Source organism: Danio aesculapii, chromosome 2 (assembly GCF_903798145.1).
Source record: "Danio aesculapii chromosome 2, fDanAes4.1, whole genome shotgun sequence".
NCBI classification, from domain to species: Eukaryota; Metazoa; Chordata; class Actinopteri; order Cypriniformes; family Danionidae; genus Danio; species Danio aesculapii.
Window position 1 is genome coordinate 29,391,963 of NC_079436.1, and position 13,420 is coordinate 29,405,382.

At 35.5% G+C, this 13,420-nt stretch overlaps 1 protein-coding gene across 1 annotated transcript in view; it reads left to right on the plus strand.

Annotated features, from left to right (window-relative positions):
• The first annotated feature begins 2,564 nt into the window (after positions 1–2,564).
• The window catches only part of si:ch211-207d6.2 (sickle tail protein homolog), a 55,136-nt gene continuing 44,280 nt past the window's right edge, over positions 2,565–13,420 (plus strand). Inside the window, 1 exon segment of the mRNA XM_056476699.1 lies at positions 2,565–2,845. Within this exon segment, the coding sequence (XP_056332674.1) occupies positions 2,732–2,845 (114 nt within the window). The 5' untranslated portion in view covers positions 2,565–2,731.

Genomic DNA, 13,420 nt, shown 5'->3' on the forward strand with positions numbered 1-13,420 from the left:
GCAGGTAGAGTAAAAGTACTGCATCTGTTCTAAATACTGTTCAAGAGTAGTGTAGTATTCAATTCAATTCAAGTTTATTTGTATAGCACAATACGTGAACTGTATTTATAAACTATATTCGAGAGGATCAAGTGCTTATGATTGACCACAGCCAGTCCCGCATTAGCTAATCATGATCCTCCAATCATATGATTCCTAAGTCACTATAAGTAACCACTATAAGTTCATTCCAAAACTATCTTCGTCTGGAACCCCCCCCCCCTCCTCCTCCCCTTCTCCTCCCCCTTTCACCTAGATTGGGCAGCACAGTGGCCCAGTTGGAGTTTCTGTGCAGAGTTTGCATGTTCTCCCCATGTCCGCGTGGGTTTCCCCTGGGTTGTGTCATATATAAAGCCTAATGGACACCATAGTCTAGCTCCCAGAATCAGTAATTTTCATTCTCAAAGTAGTTCACCTTAGTCACATCAGCAGGGGAGTTTTTGAGATCTCTGGGCCCTCTCCTGGAACAGCATGCCAAACAAGCTTATTATAAATTATCAGCTAAGTGTGAACTCTTGAATTACTGTTTCAAAGCAGCTTTATAAAATGATTGCATTACAAACAAAATCAGAAAAGTTAAGGAGTTGTGTATAGAGTGAGCATTATATATAGTTGACCTGCAATTATATACAGTAGTATATAGTGTCCTTCCAAAAAAATGATAATTATGTTCACTAGTGTTATTCTGTGAAAATGATTCCACCTCATAGCATGCAAATTAAAAATGTAGCTGAAACATCATTGTAATATGCCACAGACGACTGCATCCCCTTTTTATTGTCGTGATCTTTTAGGAAACAAGCAGTGCTGTTTTATCATACTAAATACATTTTATGGTTCAGTTATACCGCACAGATATTAAAGTGTCTTTTGTTTCAATGTTTTCTATTAAACCAAAACGAAAATCAAGAGTGTGTGGCGTCATTAGCACGGTAATACATGAAGACACGGTCCGTGTCACTCTCTCTGAATGTAAACGTGAATGTTTGGGTTTCCCAAACCCTGCCTGGCTCTTTACTAGACATTTGTTCTTCTCTTCACCTTCTGTATTCCATAAGCAAGAGTTAGTTAAAAAATGGTCCATACCACTAATTGAAATAGCTTATTTCTCTGGATTTGAACGATTGAAATATTTGGCATGATGTAAGTGCACTGAAAAAAATTATTCATTGGATTTACACATTTTTTTAGGGTAAGTGATAGGGCTGGGCCGATAAATGATGTCATATCGAATCACGATAAAATGCATGTCAAAAACAATGATGTATATATTGATCTAAGAGCCAATCACACAGCTGAAATGTGCAACAATGGGAATCTAAAAATGTGTTGATATTAGAGATGTACTGAATTTTTTTGGCCGAGGAAATTCATTCATTCATTCATTTTCTTTTCGGCTTAGTCCCTTTATTAATCTGGGGTCGCCACAGTGGAATGAACCGCCAACTTATCGAGCATATGTTTTACGCAGCGGATGCCCTTCCAGCCGCAACCCATTACTGGGAAACCCATACACACTTATTCGCACACATACATACACTATGGACAATTTAGCCTACCCAATTCACCTGTACCGCATGTCTTTGGACTGTGGGGGAAACCGGAGCACCCGGAGGAAACCCACGCAAACGCAGGAAGAACATGCAAACTCCACACAGGAACGCCAACTGACCCAACCGAGAATCGAACCAGCGACCTTCTTGCTGTGAGGCCAAAGAAATTTTATCGTTTAAAATATGTTATGCCATTTAATTGACCCTCTAATTTTTGTGACTTCAGTCATTGTTGGGGTACTCTTTTAAATCTGGAAGCATTAACAACTCATATCGAAATATATACTGCATTATTATCGTTTAATATGGAAAATAATTATCAAGATTGCATTTTTGCCATATCGCCCAGCCCTTGTACGTGGTTGAAAACAATTTATATAGGCTGAATTTAAACAAACAAATTAAATTTAGTAATGTTCAGCTTCATTTATTTGTTTAAATTCAGCTTATATAAAGAGTTTGCAACAATGAACCATTTTTTCGTTGTACATATGTCATCACAATACAGTACATAACACTGTATATTTGAATACAAAAGCTTACCTAATGTAGCTTTAATAGTTACTTCCAAAAAGAGTGTATTACAAATAAAATCTGAATTTCCAACTGTTGAGTGCCTTCCGACTCGGAGCCTCTAGTGACCCTGGATCTGCGCAGTGGTCTGACTCGCCCACTGGAGGGCCTCAATGCCATGCAGTCAGCCTGGGCTAATAATGAGCCATCACACTGAGTGCTCGGAGACCTCTTTTGGCAAGGTGCAAGCTGTTTATGGGAAACAAATGGCCTGTTTGTAGCTTTGCTCAGTAATTGCTCTCTTGGCCAGCAGCTGTCTGACTCTAAGCCGGTCGTTGCCTTGACTGTGTTGCTTATCACACTAATTAATTGCAGGTCTTGAGCCAAGTGCAGCCGCCCACCGAGTGTCCCTATCTAATCTGTATTCCTTTGTATATTTTCTTATGTCTTTAATCAAAGCGCAAGCGAAAAGCAACCAGAGGCCGTGCTCCCATGAGGATGTGGAGAGCCAGAGCAGAAAACAAAGCAGTGCGGATGAGAGCGAGCAGCCAGAGTCCTGGTCCCCTCGCACCGTCCCTCGGAGACACACAGTAGGAGGGCCTCGCACTGCCGGCGACGTGATCGTCATGCAGTCTTACAACATGGACCACAAGAAAGAGGCCTTTCTCGAGCATCTGAAACAGAAGTATCCTCATCATGCCTCTGTCATCATGGGACACCAGGAACGACTCAGAGAACATGTAAGCTGGCTTTTAAATATTAACATCGGCAAGTAACTTTGTTTTTGTTCTATGAAAACTTCGGTAACACTTTACAACAACAGTACATGAATAATGATGTGTTTATATGTAAACGAAACATTACTTTATTATGAATTAATGATGAGTTAAGGCATATGCTAAATATGAACTAAATTTAACTACAACATGAGTCACAAGTTCATGTGTGAATAACAGCTACTTTAATTACTTGTTAGTACATGATTGTTTGTTATTAAAATGTATTAATTATCACATTAGTTTATGCTTACTTTATCCATCAGGAACTCATGATATGTTAATATTGAATTATATCATGACTTTACTTGGAGGGGCATATCATCATTAACCCATTCTTATCATGAACTGTTTATGCACGTCCAGCTAGTTCGTTTAAACTGAATAACAATAGAAAAGTGTTCTGTCAGCATCAACATGAACAGTTTAAACACGAGTTCATGAGTAGTTAATGATGAGTTCATGTTGACGTGCCCCTCCAAGTAAAGTCATTACATAATTATACATTAACAGCTCATGAGTTCATGCTGGTTACATTTAACTTAAACTCAAATGCTAATTAATACATGAATTAACATGTACTGACAAGTAATTAAGGTAGTAATTATTCACACATGAACATGAACTTGTGACTTATGTTGTAGTTAAAGTTAGTTCATGAGTAACGTGTGCCTTAACTCTTCATCAATTCATAATAAAGTAATGTTTCGTTTACATGATAATACATCATTATTCATCTACTGTTATTGTAAAGTGTTACCAAAACTTCTCTGGAGTAGATCTCAAACAGGCTGGGGCCTTGCAAATTGTCAAGAGGAGCTCATTGGTGACTTTAATGTTAAATATTTTATTATAAAACAAGCTTTAAAATAAAAAAAAAAGATTACATTTCTAGTCGTCCACAAACATCCACGTTCTAAAATCAACATTCAGGCTATGTGTACACTAATTTGGCTATATTTGTGTACAGCGATTTCATTTCCAATTTTCCATTTTGTTTACAAGTTTTAATGAAAACAAAACAGAAGTAATGGTTTTTGAAGGTACCGTTGGGACTTTTTTAATTTTTTATTTAATTTTTTTGTTTAATTTGGACTTGTTAGCTCAGCATATTAAGCCTACAGTAACAAAATTAAGGGTGAAATTCACTCAGATTTTTGACATTTGAATTTGAATTTGACAATCAGGGGTGTGTTTCCCAAACAGCGATATAACTCACGGCTGATCTACTTTAATGTTTTTTCTTTATTATTTCAAGTTTAAATGTTGGAAGGTTCGAAAGGATTAGGGCATAGGGGGATAACTGGAAAAGAACACAACCATGAACTATGCTTCTAACTACAGCTCGAGAGGTGTAGTTGCAAGCGTACAAGTTTGCATCGCAGTTTGCGAATGTTTGTTGGAGTAATGAATTTGGGAAACGCCAAATCAACAAACTATGTTTGTAATGATGCAACTTGCAGCCTTAGTTGGCTAACGATGGTTTTTCAGAAATGCACCCCAGATTAGAGTGGTAGTTAAATACAGCTTTTTAAAATTAAGACAACTAGCAAAACTAAAGCAATATATACCAAAACAACAGTTTGAGATAGTAATCCGTGCTTTTGTGACCACTCTGTTAGATTACTGTAATGCACTGTATATAGAGAGTAGCAGGTCTTGCTTCTCCAGATTGTGCCAAAAACAGTGTAAGCATAGAGGGGATCGTGCTTTCGCTGTGGTAGGTCCTAGGCTTGCCATGATCTGCTTGGAATGATTTGCCATTGCCCATTGCAGGCCTCTTCCATGTTCTCATTTAAATCAGCTCTTAAAACTCTTTTTTTCATTGGCATTTGACACCTAATCTTAATAAATGGTTATTTTAATTTATGTGCCGTTTTAGGTGGTTTATCTATATCTTATCTAGTATTTTATGTATTTTACAGACTATTATGCTTATTTTGTTGTATATTTTCTGTACAAGGCTTTGGCTAACTTCTGTGTTTGTAAAGTGCTCTATAAATATAGTTTGACTTGACTTGACTTGACTTGACTACAAACTGTCTTCATTCTGCAGCTGAACAATAACTGTGAGTAAACATCAGTCTCTGTTGAAGTAATTTAATCTGAAGAATGTACAAACTGGCATTAATCTTTAACAATGTGGTCAAACTTGAAATGGGCCAAAACATCAGCAGTACTGTTTTATCATTTTCTTTTGGACTACAAATGTATCTGCATTTGTTTTCAGACCTTTCAGACTTTAGTAAAGCCATTTAAAAAGCAACTTCTTGGTTAACACTTCAGTTAAACTTCTGAAATGACGGAGCTTAATATTGAAACTCGTATATCCTGTTATGTAGCAAATATAATATAAGCAAATAAAAAATATTGAAAATGAGCAGGTTTGTCACTACACAAAGGATGTACCAGAAATATTTTAAAGGGCCTATATATCAATTTCAGCAATAAAGAGAATGAATTTCTGTAGTTGGTCTACCAAAATACACGCTGATGACTTCCCCTATTTCATCTGCATCTTACTCTGATCCATTCAATTGAATTGAATTCATGTTTATTTATATAGCGCTTTTTACAATGTAGACTGTGTAAAAGCAGCTTAACAGAAGTTCTAGTGAAGTCCAGATTTCAGAGTTGAAGTTCAGTTTAATTCAGTTCAGTGTGGTTTAAATTTCACTTCTGAAAGTCCAGACTAAAGAGTGTTAATCTACACGTTTATTTGAGTTCTGACAGATTAAGCAGCTCTCACATTTTTTTTTTTTTATTGCTGCTAGTTTTCGACTGACATTTTCATTAAATGTTTGCTGGTTAAGTTTAACTTCACGGCGTAGACATATGGCTTGAACGGTTAGAAGGATTAATTGAATATACCCTTAAATAATTATATAACACTTACAATCTATATTAAAATATTTTTTTAAAGTAAAAAAAGTTTTCATCGGCATATTATTATAAGGACTTAATTAAATGCATATGCCGTTTGAGCATGTTTAGCTTGTCGTGGAAATGCAATACCCTGTCCCCTCCAGATGAATGCGCTCAAGTACAGCTGATATCTACCGCTCCTGGGGAGTACATCACTTGTTGGTAGTGGCATTCAAGGGTCAAAGAGTACAGCAGCAAAACAAGAGGGAAAACACACGTGGTGCAACGTACGGGACACGGAATGAAAATTGTTTACTAAACGCAGCTGCAACGTCACCGACCCACCAAAACATATCACTGGTTGGTGTTTTAATATAAGATAGCCTACGTGTAAATTTAATATGTGACATTATTGTGTATAATATGTATATTATTTATATTATTGTTTTGTTTGTTTTCATTGTTATTTTGCTATTTAAAAATATAGAATATGTTTCAAAATGTAGCATTAAACATATTGTAAATCCAATTCAAGTTTTATTTTATTATTTTTCAGGTAACAGTGATTTAGCAAATATTCCAACATTATTCCAGAGAGGCAATTAGTTTTCAATATTTAAATAGTAGCTATATTAATGCATATTAACTGTGGCTAAAACGCTTAGGCTACTTTTGTAAACAAGAAGGTGATTAAAAGACATTTCGAAACCTTTCTAATACATTTTTTGCAGCCCAACAAGTCTTTCAGGTAAGTTCATATAGGTGGGTGTGTCTCAGTTCAGACGCTGATGTCACGGCTTTCAAAGATCAGTCACTCAGACGAACTTATGCAGAGACCTTCATCTACTCTCAGATACTAAACCGGACTTCTTGCTATTGACACTTACTGTTTATTATCTGGAATATGTTTTTTGTCTGAAGAACGGTGGTGGAATTTTTGCATTAAGGTACTGTGAATGAATCTAAAATGACAACTTGTTTTACTGTCAGCAGATAAGTCGATTTAAGCAGTACGATTTTATCAACTCATTATGTAGTGAAAATAAATTATTTTAGTACATGTACATAGAATAAAATCAAATTGGTATAAAGTTAAACAGTTTTTATCTTTGAATGAACGCATTGTCCTGCAAGTCATCTGAGTAATGAATGTGTAAACTGAACATGTAAACATAGAAGCCGTCATACTGGTTCTCGCATGAATCAAAATATTTAAAAGGACGCATGCAAATCTCATGTATGTTATCATATGCAAATTGTAGAGTTCTTATTTTCCAATACGTTTCCATGGTGTGTGTGCATTAAGAGTACTTTTATATGAATTTGAAGATTTCTCTTTGTTTAACTCACTAATCATTTATGCTTGGAGCACCAGTTCAATACAATGGTGAAAAAATTCCATTCGTTTACCATCTGACAATTTATTATGACATTCTAATATGATGTTATAATAATATGAGATAACAAAAAATGTATGTGTGTTTTCGACATGGTAAAACCATGGTATTTTTATGAAGTACCTTGAAATATTATACTATGTATGCAACAGAATATGGCCATCTGTAATCATCTTTGGTAATGCATTCCCTAAGAGTCCTTTTTGTGAGGATTTAATGTTTTTAACTCACAAATTACTTATGCTTGGAGCACCAGTTTAATACCATGGTAAAAAAAAAAAACATTCGTTTACCATCTGACAATTTATGAGATTCTATGATGTTATAATAATATGAGATAACAAAAAAATGTATGTGTGTTTTCAACATCTGTAATCATCTTTACCTTGGCATGAGTTCCCTAATAGTACTTTTTTTGAGGATTTTTTGATTTTATCTTCTAACTCACAAACATTACTATAATCATAAAACATATATTATGCACTTACCATAACTTTATATTAACAAAACATTACCGTGAAAGGTGTGCCACTGGAGCAATTTTTGTATGTTTTACTAGGATTTTTCATCTTTTGATGCACAAGTATTTAAACTTTCGATAGCTGGTTTCTTTCAACTCAATGTGTTTGTTTTTCAGCACAGTTTTGTAGGGTGTCCGCGGGGTCGTAAAAAGTGTTAAAAGTTGATAACTCAACGTAGAGAAATTTAAAGCCCTTAAAAAGTATTAAAAAGTCTTAAATGCTATTTTGCAAGTTATTCAATCTTATATAATTTTTGATTATGCAATGTATGGTTGTATGCTAAAGTTTGCCTGAATTAAATCAACGAATATCAGGATGCTGTGTAGTTTATGAAATCAATGAAATCCTACTATTTGACATCATGCTGCTTTGTTTACTGCAGAAACCAAGGCAACACCATTATTTCTGTAGCTCTATAGGAGCCAACTTGCTGAATTAGAATAGATTTTTATTCAGTATATGAATAATGTTTTAGTTTTGGATTACATTAATATTTAGTAAATATACAGTAAGTTAAAATCTTGCCAGTGTTTCCGGTTGAAAAGTGGTTATAAGGTCTTAAAATGTATGGAAAGAATCTTAAAAAGGTCTTAAAAAGGTATTGAATTTCACTCTCTGATTCCTGTATATACTCTGTTTTGGTAAGTTGTCTTTGTGGCTGGGCACAGCCATGAGTAATATCATATCACACCCCTGGCACTGAATAAAACTGAAGTCCATCCAGCAGGAGGGAGTGTGTCTTTCATCCTCCTGTTTTTTTTCTATTCTTTCTTTTTTCAATATTCTCCAGAAAGAGAATGAGGTATGATTTATCTGACCCTGCCAGTGCTTTCAAAGACCTGGCATTAGACCAGCTCAGATGAAGCATGGTCTGTGGCCATTCATCTGCCTGTGATTAGAGGAGAGTGCAGTGAACCGTGTGAGCTGCTCCCCTCAAGCCCACCCTTGTGCTTTAACTGCTGTTTTCAGGCCTCTCTGTTTCCTGGCATTCTGCAGGTAACGCATTCTGACAGTGCCCGAATGGGAGCGTATGTTGGCACGGCTTGATAATGCATGTGGAGTAGGTGTAAATGTGATCGCCTGGTCTGTAGGGGCATCTGGATAATCAGAGTAAATCTTTCAGCAAGTGTGAAGTGCTCTGACTGATGTGTTGACTACCAAGTTATTCTTAAGCAATCTTAAGAATGCGATCGTATTTATTTGATTTAATCCACCCGATGCAGGGTTTAACATACGGTTGTGTTATGCATTTCTGAAATGATCCCAGCTGTCATGCATCATTAATCTGGCCACAGTTTGATGCACTTTTTTTCAAGTCAACATAAAAGCCTATTATTTGCTCTTGCCGCGTCTGTGCACACCGGAGTGATTGTTAGTCGACTCACAATGCAACACCTGTGCAAAGATAACATCAAACTCATATTCATCACTTTCAAGTCTCAGCCTGGACCATCCGAATGAAAGATTTTTGGATATGCCTCCTTTTGGAATTGCCAGAGCGCTGTTTTCTGTCAGTCAGCATAGTTTTTGACTTTATAAAGAGCTTTCTGGTGTTGGCTGCATAATGGACAAGTTCAGTCACTTTCACCAAAGCCATCAAAAACAGTGCATTTGTTAAGAATGTTTTGCAGTCTATAGTCTATTTGCTCTTCAGTGTTTGGATTTCCAGCAGTGAAATTTAAACCACACTGAACTGAACTTCAACCATGAAAACTGGACTGACACAGATTCAATTTACTAGAACTTCTATGTTAAGCTGCTTTGATACAATCTACATTGTAAAAGAGCTATATAAAGAAACATGAATTGAATTGAATTGAATCTATAGGTGAGATGAGCTGAATCTGAAGGTGGAGGTGAATCTGAAGGTGACCTCTTGCATTCTTAGTAGGACTGTGATTTGGGTAAAATATCTAATTGCGATTGTTTTTTTTTTTGTTGTTTTTTTTTGGACAGATATTGCGATTGCGATTTGATCTGCGATATAATATTGTAGTCAAGCTTTAGCTCAATAATATGTAAGCCCTGGCAACAATTCTGCGAAAGCTCTTAAAAATGACTTGTTTTTGTTTGGTGTCTGTGACTTTGACACCAAAATATTCCCATATTACCAATGCTATTTTTCTTTGATATTAATTTGTCTATTCAAGAGTCTATTCAAGGCTCCCTCCTTTCACGGGGCGAGGGGAGATTGAGCTCAGGTCGATCTGAAACTCCCCCGCTGCTGAGGCCAAGGTGAACTTCCTGAGAGTAAGACATTAGAAAAAAGATTTAGGCCTATTTTATCTATAATATAGAGCACATTTGGATGGTGGGAGGAAACCGGGGAACCCGGGGGAAACCCACACGGACACGGGGAGAACATGCAAACTCCACACAGAAATACCAGATGGCCCAGTGAAGGCCAAACGCCATTGGTATTCTTGCTGTGAGGCAACAGTGCTAGTCACTGGGCCACCGTGCCGCCCATTCTGGTGGAAGGTAAAGGTGGAAGAAGTGGAGGAGGAGGGTTTCTTCCAGACGAAGATAGTTGTAGAGAGGAAATTAGGATATATATTATATAGTGACTTGGGATCCTTTGATTGGAGGATCATGATTAGCTAATCTGGACCAGCTGGGTCAATCATGAGCACATGCTCCTCTCGAAATTAGTTTAAAATTAAACTTTACTTAATGCTTTTGAAGCCGCATTCCGCATAGTTCGGTTGCACAATTCTGATTGGCCAGATTGAAAGTGTGTTCACTCAATTGGCTAGTAAGACTGTCACACACAGATGGTGTGCATTTGCTCTGGTACTAATACATATATATTTCATATCGAAGCCTCTTGCAATTAGCTAATCGTAACGTTTCAAATTGCAATTGCGATTGGATTTCGATTAATCACACAGCCCTAATTCTTAGAGGCAATTAACATAGAATACGCTTTAGCATCTCACTGTATGGCTTTTCCATTGTTTACAATACATATAGAATCTGATATAAATGTGTTCTAGATGCACCTTGTTTCTTCACCCTTCCACACCACATTGATTCTGGAAAATTGCCAGAGTGCTTACTATATGAACAAATGCAAATCTATCTTGGATATACAGAAGGGTTTATGATGGATTAAAATTTCTTTGTTGTGATTAATTGCTTATATTTTTATCAGAGTTTATGGTATTATCACAATATTGACCTAAGCTGCAAAAGGTTTGCTTTAACAGGTATAATAAAAAAAACTATTCATTCATTCATTTTCTTTTTGGCTTAGTCCCTTTATTAATCAGGGGTTTCCACAGCAGAATTTCACTTAAACATACATTTCCAGAGTAAACATGTATTTTCATGTAAAATATATTTGCAAGGGTGGCACGATGGTTGAGTGGTTAGCACTGCTCACTGGTTCGAGTCCTAAGTGGGCCAGTTGGCATTTCTGCGTAGAGTTTGCATGTTCTCCTCATGTACGCTTTGGTTTCCTCAGGGTGCTCAATGTAATTGTTAGTAAAAAAAAGCATAATTTAATAAAACAGTTACAACTTGATTTTAATTACGAGTTAAGAAATTAACATAATCTGTGTTTAAAAAACAAAGAGTGCCATCTGAATTTTTTTTTTTCAAAAATCAGCATTTTTCTCAGGCTCCTGTGTCCTTTATTCAGTCATTTTTCTTTTATGGTAAAGAATAGGTCATTTTCATTGATTTTAACATGAAATAACTGAACATAAATGTAAGAAGCAGAGAAAAATGCTCATTGTAGAAGGAAATTCAAGATGGCATTTAGAGGTTTTTGTATATGAACTCTTCAAAAGCTTTTGTAGTTTTCATCATGAGTTTCTAAGTTACCTAATGTTAACAAATAGAGCTTTATTGTACAGTGCTAACAGACAACAGGCCTATAAACAATCAGATCATTTTCAATCAATATCTTGTGCATTTCATAGGTCAAAATAACCTGTGAAAATGTTTACATTTGAAAAATAAATATCCTATTAAATCTTTGAACCTTTAGTGATTTGATGAACAAGAGTAACCTCTGCCAATACAACGCCTGGTTATTATTAAAGGACATTTGAAAAGTTTATGTGATTAATTATTCACAGTGTTTATGAATAAGTGCTGATATAATAATTATTTTTAATTGTCACAGTATCTTATACTTTTGAATATCACCACCTATGGAACAGTAAAGTCCCAGTATGAGCTATTTGTGACCAAAACCCAGAGCTAATACCAAATGAATATGTCGTAATGATTATGCAGTTATTGTGCGACTCTTTGGGTGGAATCAATATCACAATGTGTTTATCCGCAATAGTCACATTGCAGGATTAGATTATTTATTAAAGATTAAAGGATAGAGATCATTATTATTTTTTTATTATTGTATATAAAATTGATTATACAATGATAACCATGTTATTTTATGTTTGATTGTTCAATTTCTTAATTTCAATACTGTTAGACTCCTTAAAAAAAACCACAAAGCACTATTTATTAATTTTAATCGTTTTTATATATGCTTGCAATTTATTATACTTTATGCAGATGCACTGCATAGAAAAGGGCTTGATCACCCCAGTCGATCTAACTAATGAAATCCTTCCAAATAGAGCTATTCAAATCATCTGGTGAAATTAATTTCATATCGCAAAATATATCGCAGCAAAACAAAATATTGCAATGTCAGATTTTTCCATTATCATGCAGCCCTAGTGTGTTAAGAGCAAAATGTTCTAAAAATTCATAAAAATGTCCACAAACTAGACTAAAACAGAATCAAGGGAGCTCTTCAGTATCCTTACTCAAGCGGAGGTTGTTCACCAGCTCAGTGGAACTGTACATGATGCACGCACAGGTTCCATTCTGTAACATTCTGCACTTTTTAAACTGCTCTAAAAATGCATCAGATAAACATTTTCTTTTACATTTGTTTTGCATAAATCTGTTAATCAACCTCAGTCCTGATCAAAACTACTAAATTGCTTAGAAAGTTAAAGGATTTTAACTCTTTAATTGCCAAATATTTAAATAATGTCACTGATTTGATGAAGAAAAAAAACTGTATTTAACGAAAATGACATTTTTAATATAAAAAGTAATTCTGGACTGGATTTTTTTTAGCCTTTTATCAAAGTCTTGGACATGTGAAACAACATTGCCTTTGAGGCATTGTTTTTGATTAATTTTCATTAATTATCTTCTGCCTGATTTACAGTTGGTGGCTGTTTTTGCCCCATTGACTTCCATTATAACCACGTTTTTATTACAAAGCAATGACATCATATAATCATGCATTTTTCATTGTTGGTGGTTTTCCCTGTTGGAAAAAGGTAAAATTTGTAGTTTTTACTGTTGATCATCAGTTGGCACCATTAACCCTTTAGATAGGCCTGTGCAAAAACAAGCTTAGTTTCTGTATTTTATATGCTGTATATTGTGTGTATGTGTCTGAGTGTGTGAGAGTACACGATGCACGCACAGGTTCAATTCTGTAACATTCTGCAACCCAAAGAGACATTTTTGCATTCCACTTGGCCCCTTTTTACTTGCTTTCTGTGTATTCTAGATGGACATATTTGACCTTTGCTTACGTCTTTTGCCACACGTCAGCATTCAAACAGTGTGGTGCTTATGTTATTAACATTTTTCAATATTCACTTGCTAAGCTCACATTTTTCTATGAAAAAAAAAACACTTTTCACTGTGAACCACCCTCAGGCTGAACCAGTTATCAACCTTAAGTATCACCTTCCAGACATACAGCATGTCAT